General features: G+C 45.1%; 1 protein-coding gene across 12 annotated transcripts in view; it reads left to right on the forward strand.

Annotated features, from left to right (window-relative positions):
- Nucleotides 1–17,975, forward strand: part of MAG (myelin associated glycoprotein) — a 55,401-nt gene extending 37,426 nt beyond the window's left edge. For 3 of the 12 annotated variants that reach the window (XM_087876134.1, XM_087876133.1, XM_034423698.3), the window contains 9 exons: nucleotides 763–1,131; nucleotides 3,512–3,808; nucleotides 6,125–6,382; nucleotides 8,055–8,315; nucleotides 9,202–9,489; nucleotides 10,408–10,504; nucleotides 12,742–12,838; nucleotides 14,343–14,384; nucleotides 16,318–17,975. In XM_087876134.1, coding sequence (XP_087732260.1) covers nucleotides 763–1,131; nucleotides 3,512–3,808; nucleotides 6,125–6,382; nucleotides 8,055–8,315; nucleotides 9,202–9,489; nucleotides 10,408–10,504; nucleotides 12,742–12,838; nucleotides 14,343–14,375 — 1,700 coding nt within the window. In that variant the 3' untranslated portion in view covers nucleotides 14,376–14,384; nucleotides 16,318–17,975. The remainder of the gene's footprint in view (nucleotides 1–762; nucleotides 1,132–3,511; nucleotides 3,809–6,124; nucleotides 6,383–8,054; nucleotides 8,316–9,201; nucleotides 9,490–10,407; nucleotides 10,505–12,741; nucleotides 12,839–14,342; nucleotides 14,385–16,317) is intronic. The other 9 variants (XM_034423696.3, XM_060693968.2, XM_034423693.3 and 6 more) reach the window with 7 other exon arrangements.
- The last annotated feature ends 4,884 nt before the right edge of the window (nucleotides 17,976–22,859 follow it).

The raw sequence follows: 22,859 nt of genomic DNA on the forward strand, positions 1-22,859 counted from the left end.
TAGCGGAAATTTTGAGTAGTTCGGAGAACCGGCAAATACCGCCTCTGGCTGGCCACAGAGTGGGGTGGGAATGGGGATTTTGCAGTATCCTTCCCAGTGGTGAAATCTAAATTTTTTACTACCGGTTCTGTGGGCGTAGCTTGGTAGGCATGGTGTGGCTTGGTGGGCGTGGCTTGATGGGCGTGGCAGGGGAAGGATACTGCAAAATCCCCAATCCCTCCCCACTCCTGGGGGACGGATATTGCAAAATCTCCATTCCCACCCCATTCTGGGGCCAGTCAGAGGTGGTATTTGCCAGTTCTCTGAACTACTCAAAATTTCCGCTACCGGTTCTCCAGAACCTGTCAGAACCTGCTGGATTTCACCCCTGATCCTTCCCCTGGACTGGGGTGGGAATGGAGATTTTGCAGTATCCTTCCCCTGCCACACCCACCAAGCCACGCCCATGGAACCGGTAGGCGAAATTTTTGAATTTCACCCCTGCATGAGGGAGGCTCCTGAAAGAGACCTCAAGACTATCCCTATTCGTCATATCCAATAAGAGGGACCAGTGATCCCAATCAATATTATACAAGATAGTTTTTGGGTAAAGCATAAAGTGCCACACGGGGTGAATGAATGGTGCCACGTGGAGCAAACACGGAGAGAGAATGGTCCACAGCACGTAATGAGAAAACTCAAAATCAGCCATGAAGCAGGCAGCCAATCAGCAGCCATATGTTTTTCTCTCTCCTTCATTGTCTCTTCTGCCTCCTTTCATAGGGGTCTTGGCTGGACCGTGGAGCGCTTGGATGCCCGAACACATCACCGCCTTTGAGGGCACTTGTGTGGTTATCCCTTGCCGCTTTAGCTACCCAGAAGAGCTACGTCCAGGAACCATCCATGGCATCTGGTACTTCAACAGCCCATACCCCAAGAATTATCCCCCAGTGGTTTACAAATCCCGCACCAACATTGTCCACGAGAGCTACGTCGGACGCAGTAGACTGCTGGGAGAGCTGAATTTCCGCAACTGCACCCTGCAGATCTCCCGTCTCAGCCCTGAACTCACAGGGAAGTATTACTTTCGGGGAGACCTCGGTGGCTACAATCAATATACCTATCCAGAGCACTCCAACCTGGAGGTCATCAGTGAGTATCAGGCAATGCTAGTGAAAATACAAGTTCTAACTCTTGCTTATAAAGAATCGGGTCTAAGCTGGGAATCAGCAGCAATTAAGGGACGTAGGCGGCTTCCCTAGAGACAGTAGAGTAGAGTAGAGTAGAGTAGAGTAGAGTAGAGTAGAGTAGAGTACAGTAGAGTAGAGTAGAGTAGAGTAGAGTAGAGTAGGAATAGAATGGAATGGAATGGAATGGAATGGAATGGAATGGAATGGAATGGAATGGAATAGAATAGAAATTATTTATTGGCCGAGCATGATTGGACACACAAGGAATTTGTCTCCGGTGCATAAACTCTCTGCGTACATGCAATATAAAATGATAATGCATCATTTTGTTTGAGTTTGCAAACTCAAACAGAAGCAATTCCCTAGCTATCTGCATTCAAGAAACAAAATCATACTAGTATGAATAAACATAGATAAAATAAATCAGAATTGCCTAGGTATTTTGCCAGAGTTATACAGTGAGCCCTATCTCCCTACAGAAGGAGTACAGTAACAAGACCTGGACTTGCCTTCTCCACAATGGCACAATCTTAGCTCATAAGGATTATTTTTAGCATTCTCCAAAGAAGCTAATATTTGATAAATTCAGAAGTTCCCTTAACCTTACAGTATCAGTTCCTAATGCGTAAACTTGATTTAACGGTACTGTAGTTACTACTACTAAATACTGCTAAAACTCTCATTGTGTTTATCCGTTTGTCTACATGTACCCTAAGGTTGGCCCAAACTTTGCATCTTGTTGCAACTATTTTTTGATCCGGCTATTTAAAATTGGCTAACTTAAAGAAGGTGTAAAAAAATCTGGGACCCATTACTTCTGTGGGATCGAAATTCTCATGATGATCAGTTTTGCTCATAAAGGTGCAGCCATTGCAGTGTTGCCGGAGTTACGTAATTGTGATTTTCATCACTCTCTGTCAGCTTCCCACAAGCAAAGTCAATGGGGAAGCCGGCAGGAAGTCAGAAGTTGCTCCCAGTGCTTACCCCCTCCTCCTATAGTCATTCTGTTTATTTGTTTATGTAAGTAAATATTGACTTATCAGTGAAGTTTGCTTGCCGCTACAGTCATTTTTCTATTTATGATACATACCCTACTACAGGAGTGTCAAATTTAAGATTTAGAGACTTTTAAAGTGCTTAGATCTGGCCCGTGGGGCCACCATGGAAATAGCAAAGGACCAGCTTCTGCCAGTGAAAATGGAGCTCGGGAAAGCCTCATGCGATCCGCCCAGGCTCTGTTTTCGGCCACGACAACCTCCTGCAGCCCTCTACCAATCAAAACAGAGCCCAGGGAGGCCTGCCCAGGGAGACCCACCTGGGCTCCATTTTCACTGGCAGAGGGCTGCAGGAGGCCATTGTGGTGACATCGAGCTGGCCACGGCCACCCTGGTCCCTGAGCTCAAACACGATGTGGCCCTCAATGGAAATTGACTTTGATACCCCTGCTCTATTAGATGAGGGTGAAAGTTCATTCTCCCAGTTTGTGGATTGGTTTCTGAACGTTTCATTACCAGGCTAGGCAGGGGTGAAATGCTCCTGGATTGGACTGGATCGCCTGATCCGGTAGCCAGGAAGTAATGTGTTTTTTACCTTCTGCGCATGCCTGTGACGCACACGCGCGAGTGAAGCGAGCACCTGCGCTTCCGAACTGGTAAGGAAGGTAAGTAGATTTCACCCCTGAGCCTAGGTAACATCTTCAGTGGAGTTTAGGAATGTCAGTGTCAGTATTCTTCTGTTTATAAGGGCTTGGTGTAGTCAGTAGGAGAACGAATCTTCACCCTCATCCTACACCTGAGCTACAGATATTCGCCACTATTGCAAACTTTTCTAGATGTTCACGGGACTAGTTGGCTTTGGAGTTTAAAAAATGTAGCCTAAAATGTAACATTCATTCTGGTCACATCAGACTGCATTACCTTTCTCTCAAAGGATGAACCAACTGGTCATCGATTGGTAGTGGTGGGATCCTACCACTTTAACAACCGGTTTGGTGATTGCGCGCTTCGCTATGTGCACGTGCCCAATTGAACGAAAAATCACCTTCCGCATTAGTGCTAGGGAATTGAAACAGCTGAGGTGCGGCAATCCATTCTTCTGCGCTAATCAGCTGCGAAAATATAGATAAGTAAAGCGCAGGGGCGAGCGGGCGGACCCAGCTGATCGTCGGTGCGAACTGGTCTGCTCTCAGCTGATTGTTGGAGCTAACAGTTCGCCCGAACCAGTCCGAACCGGTAGAATCCCAACCCTGCCCGTTGGTCTAATAACCTCTCAATTGGAGGAGAAGATAGGAGTGGGGGAGTTTCTGTTTTCTCCATATTCTCTGTCTCTTTTCTACACCATAGACAAGCCCACAATTGTGAATCCTCCAGAAGTGGTGGAGGGTTCAGATGTAGAGCTGCACTGTGAGGTGCCTGACAATTGTCCAGACATGAAACCCGTCATCACGTGGATGAACTATGAGAATTTGGCTGAGCATTCAGTCTACGCACAGATAGAGGAAGAAGGTAGCACCTGGTCGCTCATCTCCATCCTGAAGTTCCTACCACTGCGTGAGAACCACGGACATGAGGTGGGCTGCAAAGTCAGCTACCCGAACACCACTTTTGAGTTTGATGGCTTCTCGACTCTGGACGTCAAATGTGAGTTGGATGTCGATAAGTAGCATAGAACATAGAATAATAAGAGTCGGAAGTGGCATCCAAAAAAAATGACTTACAACCGTTTTTCACACTTATAAGCAGGGGTGGGCTTCAAAAATTTTAACAAGGGGTTCTCTGCCCGGTTGTTGGGTGGGTGTGGCCATGGTGGGCCTGGCCAAGTCAGACTCCTGCACCACGGGGGGGGAATTTGCCCTCCCCGGGCTCCGGAGGCTTTTCTCAAGCCTCCAGGAGGGCAAAAACAGCCTCCCCAGGCTCCGGAGGCCCTCCGGAGGCCAGAAACAGGCTCGTTTCTGCCCTTCCTGAACTTCTCGTAGGCCCGGTAGGCCCGTTCCCTGAGCCTCTGTGCACCCCTTGCACTTTCCTGCATCCAAAACAGGCCACATGTGGACTCCTAGGAGGGGTGGGCGGGGCCAGCCAGGAGTGGGATTTGGGGGTTCTCTGAACTGCATAGAATCTTAGCTAGAGGTTAGCTAGAGGTTCTCCTGAACCCCAGCAGCCCACCCCTGCTTACAAGCATCCCCAAGGTCACATGATCAAATTTTAGATGCTTGACAACTGGCATTTATGACAGTTGCGATGTGCTGGGGTCATGTGATCATCTTTTACAACTTCCTGACCAGCAAAGTCAGTGAGGAAACTAGATTCACTTAGCAACCATGTTAATTGCAGTGTTTCACTTAACAACTGTGGCAAGAGAGGTCTTAAAATGGGGCACAACTCACTCAGCAACAGAAATTTGGGCTCGATTGTGAGATCGTAAATCAAGGACTACCTGTAGTATCTGGAAATGCCCAACATCAGGACCACAACTATGTCTTCCACAAAATAACTATAATAAAAGGAAGCCCTATTTTCTAATGTTAAAAGTCCATAATCTTAATTAGATGGCTCAAGCTTCTGTCACAGAAAATTGCTTCCTATTCTGCATGAGTGAGAGGGATGAGCGGTTAATTTAGTACTTAGTTATGTGGTAATTAATGGATTCCTGGCCCCCGAGCCATGTGAAAAGCAGTTTTTTTTTTATTCCCGATTTAATTTTAATGTATTCTTTTTCCTTTTTTTTTATTGTCAAAGATGATCTGTTTTGCAAGTCACATTCCTCAAACATGCATATTTCATTTCTCATGAGACTTCCTTCATCTCTAATCAACATCACTTTCTCTTCCACGGCAAAACGAGTTAACTGGGAATATATGATTTCAAATGAAAAATGAGCTAGCGTGCTAATAACAGCTTCTCACCCATTGTCATCTTCCTTCTTAAATTCTGAATCTTGTGAATTTTTTGTTCACATACAAACAAAAAAGCTAAGCTAGCCAGGCAAAAGTTACACACAAACATAAGGAAAAGTATATATATATATAAAAGTAAAATTGGAAGTGTCTTGGTGACGTTTCGACGAAGTCTCATTCGTCATCTTCAGGCTGGTGTTCTCGGCTTCGTGCTTCCAGGAGCTCCTGGAAGCACGAAGCCGAGAACACCAGCCTGAAGATGACGAATGAGACTTCATCGAAACGTCGCCAAGACACTTCCAATTTTACGTGGGAGAAAACCCGAATAACCAAAGACCTACATACAAACACCCGCGAAAACCTGAGAAAACATATAAAAGTAAATATATATACTTCATCAAGTTGATGAAGGGTGGAGAACTTGTGGCTCAGAGGTTAATACAACTGCCTAACAAGTTCGAATCCGAGTAAGGGTATGGCTAGCTGATGAGAGTTAAATAGCTTGAAATAGATCTATACTAGTCACCCTTTATTTCTTTATCAGCGAAATCATTTAATGGAATAAAATACAGTAGCTCCAACTCTGATTTTGTTCACAATAGGGAACAAAGGAAAAAAAGGACTAAGCGGGATATGACTAAGAAAATCAAGATAGCAATAGCACTTATAATATATCACTTTATAGTGCTTTATAGCCCTCTCTAAGCGGTTTACAGAGTCACCATGTTTCCCCAAAAAATCTGAGTCCCCATTTTACCGACCTCGGAAGAATGGAAAGTTGAGTCAACCTTGAGCTGGTCAGGATTGAACTCCAGGCCGTGGGCAGAGTTAGCCTGCAATACTGCATCCTAACCACTGTGCCACTACGAGAGTCATGATGATGATGATGATGCAATGCCCATAAAAGACAACGACAAAAAAAGTTATGGTTGCCCTAACATGACTGCCGTCCTGACTTTTTTTGACCATACCTGGCTGATACCTTTCTTACTACCTTTATCTGCTGCGGAAAGAAAACTGGATATGCACCCCCAAAGGTGATCTCTTTACCTGTCCTTTGCAGACCCGCCACGTATCCTGCAAGTGAACTCCTCCGTGGAAGTCCTACATGGCGCTCACGTGTTCTTGATGTGTATTGTGGACAGCAGCCCAACAGCCATGATTGCCTGGCTCCGAGAAGATGAAATTCTCCATGAGGACTTAGCTGGGAACCTCACGCTCTACCTCGACAATGTAACTCACCTGCAGGATGGCGTCTACACTTGTGTGGCGGAGAACATTTACGGCAAAGACAACCGCTCCCTTGCCTTGTCCGTGCTGTGTGAGTGGTAATCTCCCGTTCTGGGATAAAGCCTATTGATTTTATTTATTTATCAAATGTATTTGCCACCCTTCTTGCATCCAACAACTCTCGAACCCATTAAGGCTGCCCAAGGTTTCTCTGAGACAGACTGAATTTTTTCATTAGTTTCATTAATTTTTTCATTAATCACAGTAGTAAGTTTGTCCTGTGTGGCTTTTAGGGCTTCTTGTATCATTTCAAACGTTAAAGTCTGTGGATCTATTGGGGGGCGGGGCGGGGCAGAGGCTTGCAATCTAGAAGTGTGGGCTGGAGAGCTTCCGGCACTACCAGTTCCTTTAATAGGAACAGTCTTTACAGATTTTGAGGCCATTTTTCAGTTTTAATTAATCTTTGTATTTTAATCAGAAGCCAAAAAGAAAAATTCAACAAAGTCAAAAGTTTTCCCAATCTTAAATTGATGTCTTAAAATCCTCCTTCTCTCAGTACAAATAGTTGGCCTCCTGCACCACTGTGGTGAGGGGGGGCATTTTTGCCCTCCCCGGGCTCCAGAGGCTTTCCTTGAGCCACCAGGAGGGTGAAAACAGCCTCCCCAGGCTCCGGAGGCCCTCTGGAGGCCAGAAACGGGCCCATTTCTGGCCTTCCCAAACTTCAGGTAGGCCCATTTTTCCCCCTCCCCAAGCCTCTGCACATGCCTTGCGCTTACCTGCATCCAAAACGGGCCACATGGGGACTCCTATGGCAGGGTGGGCGGGGCCAGCCAGGAGTGGGATTTGGGGGTTCTCCAAACTGCACAGAATCTTAGCTAGAGGTTCTCCCGAACCCTTGCGAACCCCCAGCAGCCCACCCCTGGTTTCTTTAACATCGTTTAAAATCTGTAGAAACCTTGTATCACGTTAATGGGTTCCAGGGTTATGTTCACTGCCAGAGTTGTCGGATACATTTTGAAATGTAAAAATAAAAATGTAAGGAAAAGGTTGTGTTCTCAACCCTGGAGTATACAGAACTGGATTTTTTTAAAGCTCCTTATAAATTGTCCTTTTTTTAAAAGTAAAAAGAGGCATTGCGCTTATCAAAAGCATAGCATGAGTATTTTATTGTGTGTGTGTGTGTGTGTTTGTAATGACAGCAGAGTTTCTCAACCGTAAATGTGAGGATGGGTGGACTTTGTCTCCCAGAATTCCCCAGCCAGCATGCTGCCAAAGTTGAGAAGCACTGAATTAGAGAATTACATCCACATGTACTATGGATGTTTCCATGCTACCACTGTTTTAATTTCTTTATCTCTACAAAATATGTTGAAACGGACCAGCGATCATCTTTACATGCTTAAAAACCCTGGGAAGTGCAGGAATCACTGCAAAGTGGCTTCAACAGTTAACTAATGGCAAAAGCATGAGAAACAGAATTTAAACAGATTTTTCTTTTTCTGGAGACCAGAGAAAAAGATCTGGGGTCCACATGTTAGCCACAGACCATTGACTATCCGTACAGTACCAATATGGATATTGCTACATTTGAAGGAAGAATAACTTGATGCAAGTCAAGTTTCAACATTGCTAAATCTTTGAAAGAGCATCATTTGAACCATTCTGGGATGAGGACTCTGCTCTTAGCCGAGGTGACCGTTTGCAACATGTTTTCATTTTTTTAAAAAAATGAATGTTCTTCTTGACTTTGTCTCCCTGTGCAGATGCTCCTTGGAAACCAGTAGTCAATGGATCAATGGTGGCCCTTGAGGGAGACCCTGTCACTATCTTCTGCAGCTCACAGAGCAGCCCTGAGCCAACGATCACCATCTTCAAGGACAAGAAACCATTAGCCATGGGGGTCTACCAAAGCCAGGTGGAGCTGGATTTTGAATCCATATCGCACGAAGATGACGGCGAATACTGGTGCACAGCAGAGAACCAGTTTGGCCAGAGCAGCATTGCTTTCAACCTCACCGTTGAATGTAAGCACTGGCTTTGTGTCCTTAGAGCCTTTTTTAGTTCTAAAGATCTCGAGCATGTTTTGGGATTGGGTAGTGTGCTGGTAGATCATGTGCTTTGAATGCAGAAGGGCTCAGCTATGAACTCTGGCATTTCCAGGAAAGATCCGTTCTCAAAGCTTTGGGGAACTGTTGGTAGTAAATTTGGATAAAGCTGGAGAAGAGGAACTAGCAAATTTCTTCTCTATATTATTGTGGAACTGGAGCTATGCCTCTCCCCATGGATTCTCTTTTCCCTGATGTATTTGTTGGAAGTAGACATCTCAAGAGTGTAGACCAGTGGTGGGTTGCCCCCGATTCGGACCAGTTCGCAAGAACCGGTAGTAAAACCGGCAGGAGGCTCCGCCCACTGACCCGGACATCATCATAGGTGATCTGCGCATGCGCAGAAGCTTCTGTGAATGCGCAGAAGAGCACATGCATGTGAGCGAAGCAAGCACATGTGCGCAGGCGCGATGCGAACCAGTAGTAAAGGTAAGTAGAACCCACCCCTGCTCTAGACCAACTCATTGCTCTATTGTATGTCTTGGCATAAATGGAGGAGCTTCCATAGAGAGGATTTCTACAATCCAAGAAAGCTATTAGAGCTTTCTATTAGGTGCAGTGGTTAGGATGCAGTATTGCAGGCTAGCTCTGCTCACTGCCGGGAGTTCGATCCTGATCGGCTGACTCAGCCTTCCATCCTTCTGAAGTTGGTAAAATGAGGACCCAGATTGTTGGGGGCAATACGCTGACATTTGTAAAACACTTAGAGAAAGTTGTAAAGCACTAGGAAGTGGTATATAAGTGCTATTGCTATTAGTTCATCCTGGATTGCACTTTAATCTCTTCTTTTTTTTTTTCTCCACAGTTGCTCCACGTATTCTTCCGGACTCCAAGTGCACAGCCGCTCGGGATACAGTGAAATGCATCTGTGCAGCCAAAGCCAACCCAGAAGCTATGATCACCTTTGAGTTGCCCACCCGCAATGTGACGGTCAATGAGACTGACCGGGAGTTTGTGTACTCCCAGAAAACGGGCTACATTGTCACCAGCATCCTGACTGTTCAGAGGGAGGTTGACTCTCAGCTCTACATAGTCTGCTCTGCCAGGAATCACTACGGCACTAAGAACCAGCAGCTCCAGTTCCATCACTCCAGTGAGAGTCCCTGCAGGCAAACATCACGTCTGATCCCTCTGGTCCTCTTCCTCAATCTATTGGGCCATAGGCCCTCGGTTCTGACCTGGCTCTCAAACACAACAAACCCTCTGTAGTTAACTAAATGTTCCCTTTATTAGGAGCGCCAGCAGCCCCGGCAAAAATTCTCTCTCACACACACAGCAGGCTAACAGGTCTGTCCAGCAGGGAGATGAATAATTATCTGCCACACCTTTTCATCTCCGGCCCCTGCCTTTTATCCCCAGAGCTAGGGTGGGGCTTCACCAGCAGAGGTAGCTCTTCTGTCGCAAGGACCGGCCCATAGATTTCCACTGCTCTCCTCTCCTCTGCCTTCTGCTCATCTGCACGTCAGGCACTGGACCCAGCTGTTCTTCCTCTTTCTCATCAGTCACCTCCAGACCTGGGGGGCTGTTGACTCTCCATCTGAGGGCTGACGGATTATGTGTTAGAACTTTTCAAATATCAGCTGGGCTGTCACATATAAGTGAGAGATCAAACCTGGTTATCTCTGACTCCAAAGAGGAGAACTTAAACTACCACCATTCAATTGCAAGCAAAAAATATTTTTTTATTATACTGTATGAATTTTATTATCCTGAATGGAGATTTTACAGTATCCTTCCCCATGGTGCCATGCCCACCAAGCCACGCCCACCAAGCCATACCCACAGAACCGGGAACAAAAAAATTTGAAACCCACCACTGATGCCCTGCAAATCCAGCTGCGGTTTACTCAACAACCCCCATTAAAATAAACTTGTGTTGGTGCCATGTATGACCCAATGATTGTTCCCCTATTCCTGGCTTACGTTTCGCCACCATCTTGTCTCTTTACATGGTTTCTCTTTGCATTCACTTTTAAACCTGTCTGTTGACCTGTGTCTTCCTTTCTTCCAGACAGCCTGATGTGGGCAAAGGTTGGGCCGGTGGGAGCTGTTGTGGCCTTTGCAATACTCATAGCTGTGGTGTGCTATGTCAGCCAGGCCAGAAAAAAGTAAGTTTTGGGAAGAACGGAAATCCAAGCCCAACTTCCTTTGGTTTACACACAACTGAAAATGGTTTTTTCTTATGACTTTGACGTAGAAACACACAGCAGGGTTTCCAGGGTAGTGGATCACCAATCAGGATTTGTGGGCACACTAAATCAATGGGTGTGTGTGGAAGAGTTGAAATCCACTGTATACACAGCCATCATTGCTCAGCTTTGCATTAAGTCAGTGTTTCTCAACCTTGGTGTTGTGGCCCGCCAGTGGCCAGCAGAGCTGGTGGCAGACTCGGACAGTGAGGAGGTTGGGGAAGAACATGGGCCAGGCCTGAAGTCTGGGGAAGGCTCTGATGAGGGCTCTGCATCAGAGGCAGAGATGGGGCCAGGGCCGTCCGACAGTTATCAGCTACCTTCAGAGTTGGAGATAAATGGAGCTGAAGAATAGCTGGAGTCTGTTCCCGATAGGCACTTGTGACCTAGGCCCAAGTAGCTATTACCAGATCAGTCCTAAACAATCAGTCCTAAACAAACATATTTTATTAGAACAGCTGAGAATTACTTCATTCTCAGCTTAGTCCAAATTAAGTCCAAATTAAGTCCAAAACAGATTTTTCATAAACAATTCTTCAGCCTCATCACCAACCTTGACTTCTTTGGCACCCTGCCAAAGGCTTTTCTTGGCAAAAGTTCAGAAGCAAGAGACTCCGACATGAAACAAATGTAGCAAGACAAGAGACAACTGTAGCAATGTTGCTTTCCTACAAAGATCCCAAGAGCCCTTGCTGCTCTTTTAAGCCTTATGGGAGGGGCCAATCATCTCCTGGCCTTACTCCCGAGTTGTCCTTTTTGCTTAAGCTGCTCTTGCCTTCTGGCAGCTCTTCACATGCGTGCACTAGGAACAGGCTCCTCCTGTTCCTCTGCCTCTCTGCTATCTGCCTCTGGAGGTTCCGGAGTCCGCAAATCGCTCCCAGATGGCCCTGGCCCCATCTCTGCCTCCGATGCAGAGCCCTCATCCGGGCCTTCCCCTGACTCCAGGACTGACCCATTGTCCTCCCCAGCCTCCTCACTGTCCGACTCCGCTGCCAGCTCCGCAGGCTGCTGGCGGACCATAACATGCACAATTAAGGAACAGAGGTCGACTCAGGAGTAAAGGCACAATGGGATGCTGAATGGCCCCTCCCATAGGGAGTAAATAGGAGCAAAAGGGGAGTGGTGTTTGCAGGAGACAATTAGTTCATTTTATTAGTGTGAAGATTTGCTTAACTGAGTTCGTGACTCACAGAGACTCCTTGCCAAGTATTTCTTTGCGCCTGGAAGCTATCAGCCTGGCTACTATCCAAGGATTGATAAGGTCTGTGGTTGCAATTCACCCTTGAAAGACTGTTTGCCGGGACTTTGCTGGATGTGAATGCCAGGAATTCACATTAGCCAAATAAAACAGGTTTTTTTCGGGACAAAGAGTCTGTTTCATGAATTGGTGAAGCCTAGGTCAAAACACTTGACAACTTGAAAATGTGTGGACAATCAACTCCCAGAATGGAGTTGAAACTGCCTGGGGAATTCTGGGAGTTGAGGTCTACATACCTTCAAGTTGCTATGGTTGAGAAACACTACATTAAGCCATGATCAATGCTTCTTTTAAACTACATTTTGGTGTATTAACTGAATCAAAGTGATACATATATGTAATATCTATCCATATATGATACCTATCCTTAATGAGGAGCCCATATTAATTTCCAGAAGAGCTGATTCAGAACCTCGATTTACAACTGTAACTGACCCTACAATTTCTACCGTTAAGTTGTGATGGTCATAAAGTGTGTCACCTTGTGACCACATCCAATGTTATGCCCTTTTGGGGGGCAGTTGTAAAACAAACACCATGGTCATTAAGCGAGCATGTCGTTTGCTATTGGAAGGGTTTTTTTTGCCAGGAACTGGAAGTAAACAATGGTTTTCAGCAAAAATATCGTAAATCACCATTGTGTGACTCGGGATACTGCAAATTGCCATAAATGCACGCGCCGAATGCCCAAAATGTGGTTGCGTGACCATGATAGGTGGGAGACAAATGTCAGAACTTTGAATCTGAGTTGTTAAGTCCCATTTTCAGGATATGTTGTAACTTCAAACAGTCACTAGGCAACCAGTCATAAATTGAGGACTACCTGTTTTATGTTGTTCTATGTCTTATGTTGTTGGGGCGGTTAATATTGTTATTGTAATTATCTCCATTTCCCCAGAAAAAACAATGAAAATCCCGGCTTTGGGCAAACAGAAAATCCTCCTGTTGTCTACAGCGGAGACTACAGGACTCCAGGCAATCTGGAAAAATCAGAGGTACCAATAACTGTAGTTCAGTTGCTTTTGGTAGGACTGTGTTGGTAGGACCCCTCCCTGCAATACACACAACCTCTCTCACACAACCGCTCCTCTGCCTCTCTTTTGCCACCTGGGTGCAGTTGCTATAAGTTGTTTCTGCCTATAGGCTGAATCCATTCCCATCTTCTGGAAGGAGAGGACAAGTATAGTCCTCTCAGCTCAGTATTTTACAACAGGGGTCTCCAACCTTGGCGACTTTAAGACGTGTGGACTTCAACTCCCAGAATTCAGCTGGCTGAGGAATTCTGGGAGTTGAAGTCCACACGTCTTAAAGTCGCCAAGGTTGGAGATCCCCTGTTTTAGAACAAGGGAAACCAGAAAGCTTCTTTAGGAGCTGGATGGATTTTTTCCCCTTTAGGCCTTATTTGGGGCAGTACAGGCAATTGCCCTTAGACCAGGGGTGTCACACTCAAGGCCCGGGGGACAGATCCGGCCCAGGGGGTACTTAGATCTAGCCTGCGGGACCGCCTTGGAAACAGCGAAGGACCGGCTCGCGGTGCTTCTGCCAGCAAAAATGGACTCCCAAGCTCTGTTTTCAGCTGCTACGGCCTCCTGCAGCCCTCTGCCAGTGCAACCCTCTGCCACACAGGACCCCTCCCGAGCTCCGTTTTCACTGGCAGAGGATTGCAGGAGGCCATGACAGCCAAAAACAGAGCTCAGGAGCCCATTTTCGCTGGCAGAGCGCTCGGGCCGCCACAGGCACCCCTGACACGAGTGACGTCGAGCTGGCCACCCCCACCCTGGCCCTCCAAGGTCAAACACAACCCTGATGTGGCCCTCAATGAAATCGAGTTTGACATCCCTGCCTTAGACCCATTCATGAGAAGTGCCCTTCCAAAGGGGGGGGGGTTGGATATGGTCAGAGAGGGGATATTTTTTCTTCCTGGTTTTTTTTTTACACTCAAAGTCAGAAGCACCGCTTCCTGTTGAAAGGATTAGCTGGTGACATCATCACCATTGTCTTGGGGATGCCCCATTTGGGTTCTTTTCTTGTTCCCAGAAGGAGCTGGAGTGAAGGACGGGAGCTCAAACACTCCCCACACACACGCACATACGGCAGCTCTCGGGTCTCGAACGCAGGCTTCCTAACCTCCTGCCCGGGGTTCCAACCACTTGAGCCACTGTGCTGCTTCGTTTTTCCTGGTAGCATAACTAGTCGGCCCTAAGAATGGTTTCCTTACTTAGGGTTTGCTGGCCTATCGATTTCAGCAGAGAAAAAAGCAAGAGCAGACCCCCCAAATATGACCTTGACAGAACAAGACATGAGGAGAAGCTCAGGTGAACATTCTGTCCTTCATCCCTCTGTCACAGCCATGACTTATTTCACCACGGTTCCAATCTCTCTCCCTGACTTAAGCTATACTTCATGGCGCCCCAAACTCACTTCATGGCAGGGTTGAGTTTGCCCAAGCTGTCCTTTCTCCCTTTGGGTCATTAGTGACTACTCTTCCTTTTCTAATAGTCTAAAGAGATCTGCTCCCTGGAAAGTCACTGACCTGGCCAAGTAAGTATGGACTTCCCTGTCCATGTGTAACATTGTTGTCCTCTCATTGCCCCCTCCTCCTTTCCCACAAATGAAGACTCCATGCATGCTTTTATGGGCTTGTATGTCCCTTTGTGGCGGGAAACTACCGGTAAATGTCTTGTCTGGGGTAAGAAGCAAAGCAAGCTTGGGTTATGAACTTGGAAGCAGGAGTGGGCTCCTGGGGGTTCGGCAGGGTTTGGGCGATCCTCTAGCCAAGGATCGCCAAGGTTCGGCGAAATGCTGAATGCCACCCCTGGCTGACCATGCCCATCCCGCTCCTCCAAGGAGTCTCCACGCGGCCCATTCATAATTCCAGGTAAGTCCAGGGGCCGCACAGAGGATCTGGGAAGGTGAAAAATGGGCCTCCCGGAAGTTCCGGAAGTCTAGATATGGGCCTGTTTCTGGCCTCCGGGGGGCCTCTGGACCCTGGGGAAAGCAGTTTTCGCCTTCCCGGAGGCTCAAGGAAAGCCTCCAGAGCCTGGGGAGGGCAAAAAACGCTCCCCCCTCCCCTGTTGTGGTGCAGGTGGATTACTAGGCCACGCCCACCATGGCCACACCCACCCAGCAACGGGGCAGAGAACCCCTTGCTAAAATATTTGAAGCCTACCCCTGGTGCAAAGCAGATGTTACCTTCAAAAAAAGAACTTCAGGAGGCTGAGAGAATATACCGAAATATATAACAAGCTCGTTTTTAAAATCCTGGTTAGAAGCAAAGCCTAGAGAGAAATGAATAAGAAAATTCAGAGGAAGGATCACAACCTGTGGAAAAGAAACTGATTTTTTTTCCCCCTCATCACAATTCTTCTATTGTTTGTTTTTTTAAAAATTTCCCCTTCATCTTTGCTCTTGGCATTCCCTCTTGAGATTGAAGCAGAGTAGAGCCACTTCCACGAAAACTGGTCTGTGGCTTTTCATTTTGGGTGTTTAGAAAAAAAAAAAACAGGTTCTGCCACAGTAAGGCTGATTAACTTAATTTCTTTTTTTGCCACCGGAGACCATGTTTTTTTTTTTTTTAATTTGATTTATATGCCGCCCTTCTCCGGAGACTCAGGGCAGCTTACAGTGCGTTAAGCAATAGCCTTCATACTTTTGTATATTTATACAAAGTCAGCTTATTGTCCCCACAAACTGGGTCCTCATTTTACCTACCTTAGAAAGGATGGAAGGCTGAGTCAACCTTGAGCCTGGCGAGATTCGATCTTACTTTAATTGCAGACACTGGTCTTAAATTACAGTGCTTCTGTCTGTTGAGCTAAACCAGGCTCACCTTATTATTTTTAGTTCAAAAAAAACTGCCAGGCATGTGGTAATAACATCTCTGAAGAAGACACAGCCAGATTTTTTTCTGCTCTGCTTTTTCACTTTTTGAGGGGGAGATGTTTTTCAGAGGAAAGCAGACGTGTTAAGTCTGTTAAAGGCTTGTTGTATTGTTCTGCTGCACAAATAGGATCTTTGCAGTGAATAAGCCCTTCCATTGGATTTTATTTTTATTTTATTTATTTTTTTGCATGCATTTCCCGTGTCTGTAATTTGAAAATGAATTCTATCTCGGCTAAGGGGATTTCCAACTTGGGGGAGAAAAAAATCACCCTCTTTGACATGGCCTGTCTTGCATTAACAGTTGTCACGTCTGCACGCAGTTCCAAAAGCAGCTATTGAAATGCGCTGTGCGACAATACGTTTGTGTCAAATATTTTGTCGTGTGTCTGAATATCTGAAATACTCAGATATTTCTGAAAAACCTGAGAAGATAGCTCTGTCAGGTTTCTGTGGTGTCTGTCATCGTAACCTTCCCGGTGAAATTCTGTTGCGTCTATCAGTGGATCGTGGTTAAATGTTTGCATGTAAGTGGACACTTGCCGTTTGTGGTCTATATACATAGCATTCCTGTCCCTTATTTCTACCACCTCAGGTCTTGCAGAGCAACCTGTCTCCCCGCCTCAGATGTTGCTGAACTACACCTCCTAACATCCCTTAGCATTGATCCTGATGGCCAGGACTGCTGAGAGTGTCCTCAGCAATATCTGGAAGCCTACTTTGATTCTACGGGAATAAACCAAATGATGTAACTCAGAGAGTGAGTTGGCGCAAGCAATAACCTGATCTTGTTTGTTTGCTCACCTCCTCCTCCAGTATGGGCGCTGTGACAAACTGCTGTTGAACAAGCGCGAGGACCTGGGGATTGATTATGCCAACATAGACTTCACCAAATTGTCCACCAAGGACAGCTATACCCTGACGGAGGAGTTGGCTGAATATGCTGAAATCCGAGTCAAGTGAGGCCTCTTCTCACCAAGGCCTTTCTTCCAACTGGAACTATAGTAGTTGAACGAAACCCCGAGCCGTCACCATCCCTGGGCTGGCCAACCATCATTTCTCAGGGGACTCCACACTATCCACTGTTTTTGATATTCTGATGTTCGCACTCCAAAATATGGGGTGGGCTTTCATTTCCTGGAGAGTACATACTGAAGATCACACTAACACAGGTTAGGGCTCCCCTTTTCTCTCACACACATTCAAAATCCCCACAAGTAAACACTTATCCTTTTGGCCAGCCAACAAGTTAGTTACAGAATGGTAAGAGGGCAGCTCTTTCAGCTTCGGCTGTGGTAAATTCCTAAATCTTGGATACCTAGTCTAATTTGCTATGATTCCAGGTCATAATCGTTAAGGATCAAATTGACAAATCCAGAATAGCTGTGATCTAATAGGTATCCCCCTCTGTCTGACAGAGTCCCATGAAAGAGGTTGTGTATCTATGAGAAGTTGAATGGATTCGTTTTCACCACAATCCCCAAGAGTCTTGATCCTTCTTTATCAAGGCTGATGAACCTAAGCAGTAGAGTTGTCTCTCTATCTGTCCAACGTTCACTTCACATTTCCAGATTCAAGCTGGGGGGAAAAAAAATCAAATTCTAGCTCATGTGTCTCAATAACTCTACATCTCTTGTCTTTCACAAAATAAAAAAAGAAAGGAAGAAAGCAGGGAATGCTTTAGGCACATCAATTATTTCTACATGTATAAAGACAGTGGACATTTCACCACCCTGTTCCGATTCCAGCATCATAGATTTCAGGTTAAAAAAAGAAACCAAGTGATGAGATGACCGAAAACATCACCTAGTGAATTCTAGCATCTTCAGTGCACCAACCAGCTATGGTTGAAGAAATATAAAGCCTGCCCAGCTACTGTCCTTTTGACATAGCCGTGGTTGAGTGACTCTAGAAGACGCTATGAATTGCTAGCATGGAAATGATCTTCATGTCAAGCCATTTTTACCAGATATGCTTAGATCCAATTTTACATTATGTATATCTGTTAAGTAGAGGACTAACTTCTGTTTCCTAGAATGTATGTTCTGTTTCATCAAGGGTTTCCTTCTGCACCCCGTAATAAGTCCCCCAGTGATACATTCCTGTTGTTGTTAGCATGACTAATGAAAGTGCTGTGTGTTTTGCTGAGCAACTGGATATTGTATTCTGTAGCATCCACTCAGTTCTGTCCGCAGCTTTGCCTTTTGAGAAAAAAGTGCCCTTTCCAATTAAGTAAATTTGTTGGGCAAAAGATCTTCTCTTTCCTCTGCTTGTTCAACCTCAGGAAAACAGAATCTTTGATGGCTTAAACCCAACAAGAACCCCGCATTTTGATTTTGATGACATTGGAAGGTTATAGAAGAAATATCTTTTTTTTAATTATTATTTTGATTTATATGCCGCCCTTCTCCAGAGACTCAGGGCGGCTTACAATGCGTTAAGCAATAGCCTTCATACTTTTGTATATTTATACAAAGTCAGCTTATTGCCCCCACAAACTGGGTCCTCATTTCACCTACCTTAGAAAGGATGGAAGGCTGGGTCAACCTTGAGCCTTGGAGAGATTCGATCTTGGATCCTTCGTTATTTGCTGAAGACCTGCTATGATTATATTGAAAACCTTGACCGCTCATCCTCCTGGTCATATAGTAAAGCTTTCCAATCATAAAGCAGTTTTACCTGCAAAAGTGGTGGGACTTCGCTTCACTTGAATGTGTTCAAGCTGGGGTGAGATAACCATCATTTCAGGGTGGGGGGTTTAATTTAAAAACCTGCACTGAGCAAGAGGCTGAACTAGATGGTTTAAATCAGGGGTCTCCAACCTTGGCAACATTTATGACATAGACTTCAACTCCCAGAATTCAGAAGCTTTGCTGGCTGAGGAATTCTGGGAGTTGAAGTTCACAAGTCTTAAAGTTGCCAAGGTTGAAGACCCCTGGTTTAAATGGCCTCTTCTAACTTCATGATGTTATGACCACTATTGATTTGATGTCCGCTTGGGATAAGGAGAAATGGAAAAGTTAAAAAGCTCCCTTGGCACTTTCTCCAAAAACTAGAATAAGGAAAGAGTTTGGATTAACCATCACCCAAATTATGACTGTTACATGCTACAGGCATGAATATGTTAAGTTCTCCAAAGCTTTTAAGTCTGTAAGAAAAGCTTCCGGAGCATTCCAAACTTCAAAATGGTGACATTTTGGCAGTCCTTATAAAAGTATAGTTGTTAGTGATTTTTTTTTTGAGAAATAAGAGACTGTTATCAGCCAAAAGATGAAAAGAATATAATAAGCATTATTCCTTTTAATTTCTTCCATTCCTTTCTGCACATTGGAGGTTTAAGCAACAACTGTCGGTGAAAAGGGCAAAACAAACTAGGATTTCAAGCATCTGAAGCTTTTCATGTTTTTAAAAATAATCTCAGGAAAAGTTTTTACTGCTTGGAAAGTTTCCAGGTCTATTGTTGCATTGGAGTAATGTTTACAGAATCAAATTCCACCTTCGGTTTAGTTTTTAAATCAAGGCTCCTCCCAAATCCCCTTGTGTTCCAACACACAACATATCCTGTGTTTTTGTACTGTACAGAAAAAGATACTGTATTTTGCTGATTAAGCAACAGTTGAATCATTGTTTTAACAAGTTGTCAAAAGTTGGGAATTCATGAAACCCAGCTGGGAAGGAATCCCCATCACTGATTTAATTGGTGTTTGTGAAGAAAAGCTGAAATTCTCAGCTGGCAAACTAATTCCAATATCCTAACAAGATTAATACCTAACATTTCAGGCAAAAGCATGGTTCTATTTATTGAAAAAGCACCTTTTTTTAAAAAAAATGCTTTTGTTAGAAGCTGGGGTTGTAGAGATAAAAAGTTGGAATCTAATAGCATTACCTAAAGATCTGACTGTTTTGACAAGGATCCATTCAGCTGAACTCAGTGAAAATTACACATTAGATCAGGGGTCCCCAAACTTGGCAGCTTTAAGACTTGTGGACTTCAACTCCCAGAAGCTGGCTGGAGAATTCTGGAAGTTGAAGTCCACAAGTCTTAAAGCTGCCAAGTTTGAAGACCTCTGCATTAGATCAAGCATGAGTAAAGAAAGCTACAGTATAACACTCCACATAGTTAGATTATAGCCATCAGCCACAGTTGCTACAGCCCGTGGTCAGAAATGATGGGAATTGATGTTCTATAATATTTTGGAGAGTAATAACTTCCCCGTCACTGTCCTTTTAACTATACGTCAAATGCAGCTCGGGAGCAACAATTAAGAATAAGTCTCATTGAACAGAATGGTCCTTATTTCAAACAAGGGATAGGATTCTATCGGTGAGGTATTTGCTAAGCGATCAGTTGTACTAGTGGTGGAGGTATATCTTTAAGATTGATAGAAGTAAAACACTCTAACAATCTTCCCATGAGAGCAGCCACCCAAGTACCTTAGGGCAGCGATGGCGAACCTTTTCAGCACCGAGTGCCTAAAAGGGAGCGCATGCACGCGTCTGGGCCATAACCCGGAAGAGGAGCTGCCCAGGGTGCATGCACGCGCCTGAAAATGAACTTCCGGTTTCAGATACTGAACTTCCGGTTTCAGCCAGCTACTCTTCTGGGTTGCGGCCCAGGGTTTCTGGCATGCATGCGCACGTGATGATCAGCTGGCCGGCGCGCATGCTCACGCAGGAAAATGGAAGACTTAGCAGAAGATCTTCTAGTTTCCGGCACTACCACATACAAAAAGGCCAGCTGATCGTCGCGTGCGCATGTGCACTAGAAACCCGGAACAGGAACGGGCGACGCCAGGTGCCAGGTGACATGGCTCCACGTGCCACTTTGGGCACGCGTGCCATAGGTTCGCCATCACAGCCTTAGGGTATATGGTTGAAGCAGCAACTGTTGATCGGGCTGGAAGAACTTTTTCACTTCTGATCAAACAGGTTCAGCAGAGTTTTGGACCTCTGGTGAATCTTCTTCTCCAAGGCAAGAGCAGAATGAAATACCTGAAAATGATTCTCTGTCTCAGTATCTGAAATCCTTTGTACCAGTCCAATTTTAGCAAAGATTGCTTTCCTTTAAAGTAGCAGTATTGGGAAAAAAGACTTTCCCCCACTGATTCCTGGGTTCAAACCCCGCATTCAGTCATGAAAATATGAAAATATTCCCGCTGGTTCAGGCTTTGGCTGATCGGGCCAGTATTCAAATCTCACTTGATCCACCAGATTTATCTAGGAAACCCATGGATAAGATGTCAAGGTAGGCCTTCTCTCCCACTACCCCTCCTGGGTATGTAGCATGTGGAAACAGATTGTCCCATGTCCGAAAGCAGCATCGAGACCAGAGGTGTGTTTCAAAGATTTTTACCACCGGTTCACCCCATGTGCTCACACTCGCATGTGTGCGCGCCTTACACGCATACACCTGGCCTTCCACACATATGCTTTGCTCGCGCACCCATTCTGCACATGCGCCCAGCCTTGAAAACGTGACTAAATAGGACACCATAGCGCCGGGGCGGGATCAGGGGTGAAATGCTCCCGGTTCAGACCAGATCGCCCGATCCGGTAGCGATGGAGGTGGGCGGTTCGGAGAACCAGTAGCAAAAATCCCTCCACACACCCCCCCATTGCCCAGCTGACCCGCGCAATCATCAGAGGCTTTTTTATTATTATTATTTTTAAAAGCATTTTTTCTACAACCTCTTCAGCTGAAGAGGTTGTAGAAAAATGGTTTTAAAAGTTTAAAAAAAAAAGTTGGCCACACCCACTCAGTCATATTACCACCACCACCACCACGCCACGCCCACAGAACCGGTAGTAACAAAATTTACATTTCACCACTGGGCGGGATGTCCGCTACCGATTCGCCCGAACCGGTACAAACCAGCTGAATACCACCACTGATCAAGACCAAAGGCCATTGATCTAAAAATTAGTCTAGCACCCTTTGGCAACCTTACAAACTAGTGGCTAAAGATCACATCTTCTGGCAGCATATTCCCAAGGTTTATAACATCGGTATTCCTCTGATCAACGTTAATTCTTTTGCTAGTAAGTGTCCTTGAGTAACCTCTGGTTCTAGTGTCATCAATAAGGAGAAAAATCTCTTCTGTTCCTCCTTTCTTCACCGTGCATCCTTATATATAAACCACAATCACATTTCATAAGCTACTTTTTTTTTAATGCAGTGTTTCTCAACTCTAAGATGTGTGGACTTCAACTCCCAGAATTCCTCAGCCAGCATCCTGAATTCAAACATCTTAAGAGTTGCTAAGGTTGAGAAAAATCTGCTCTAAACAGTTTCAAGCATTGCATCTTTTGCTTCTTAGGATGCAGCCGAGCCTAGAGGACACCTGCATTTATCTGACTTTTAGATTTTGTTTCTCTCAAATTTTGGAAACCTTGGATCAAATATGCTCAATTGTAACGGCCATCATCCCCAACCAGTAACAGCCTCTTTAAACATGCTTGGAGATTGGGGGATTTTATTTCATTGCTTCTGGGGAATAATAGGCTAGCAAGATGGCCATTTAGACTTTTAAAAAGAATATCTGTCTGCACATTCTTTTCCCCGGGGCTTTCCTATCTTTGCCTTGCAAAAGGAAATTTTTCTGCACCAGGAAATGCTTTGGATCATAAGCTTTTGGAATATTTTGAAACTGAAATGAATTTTGGGGGTATGAGGAGGAGAAACTTAAATCTCTCATTAAAGCACTCCTAAAATAGGGTCTTTACACTGCTCCCAAATTAACTCAGATCTTATATTCTCATGCTGTTGTCTACAGTCAGCAACTGGGCTGTATCCCAAGCATGCAATCAGTAAATAAATGAACAAATAAATCAACCTTTCCTTTTGTGAGACTGAAACCCTACACAGCTTGTGGATGGCTTGCTTTCTTATTGGCAGAATGAGTGTCTCCTTCCACCTTCAGCTGATGTTTATAGTCTGAATGTTCATGGTCCTTAAAAGGGAATGGTGGCTTGCCAGTTATATAGATCCATCTCATAGAAACCAGTCAGATATTATTTTTTTCAAATGTCCCAAGTTAGCTGCTGATCTATTTTTAAGATGCAGCTGGAATTGGTTGAAACTGTTGTGAATTTTAAAATCTTTAGAAGTTTTCCACCAGGAACAGAAGCTTGCCAAAG

The sequence above is a fragment of the Pantherophis guttatus genome, chromosome 10 (genome assembly GCF_059756535.1).
Source record: "Pantherophis guttatus breed Tessera chromosome 10, ASM5975653v1, whole genome shotgun sequence".
Classification (NCBI taxonomy): Eukaryota; Metazoa; Chordata; class Lepidosauria; order Squamata; family Colubridae; genus Pantherophis; species Pantherophis guttatus.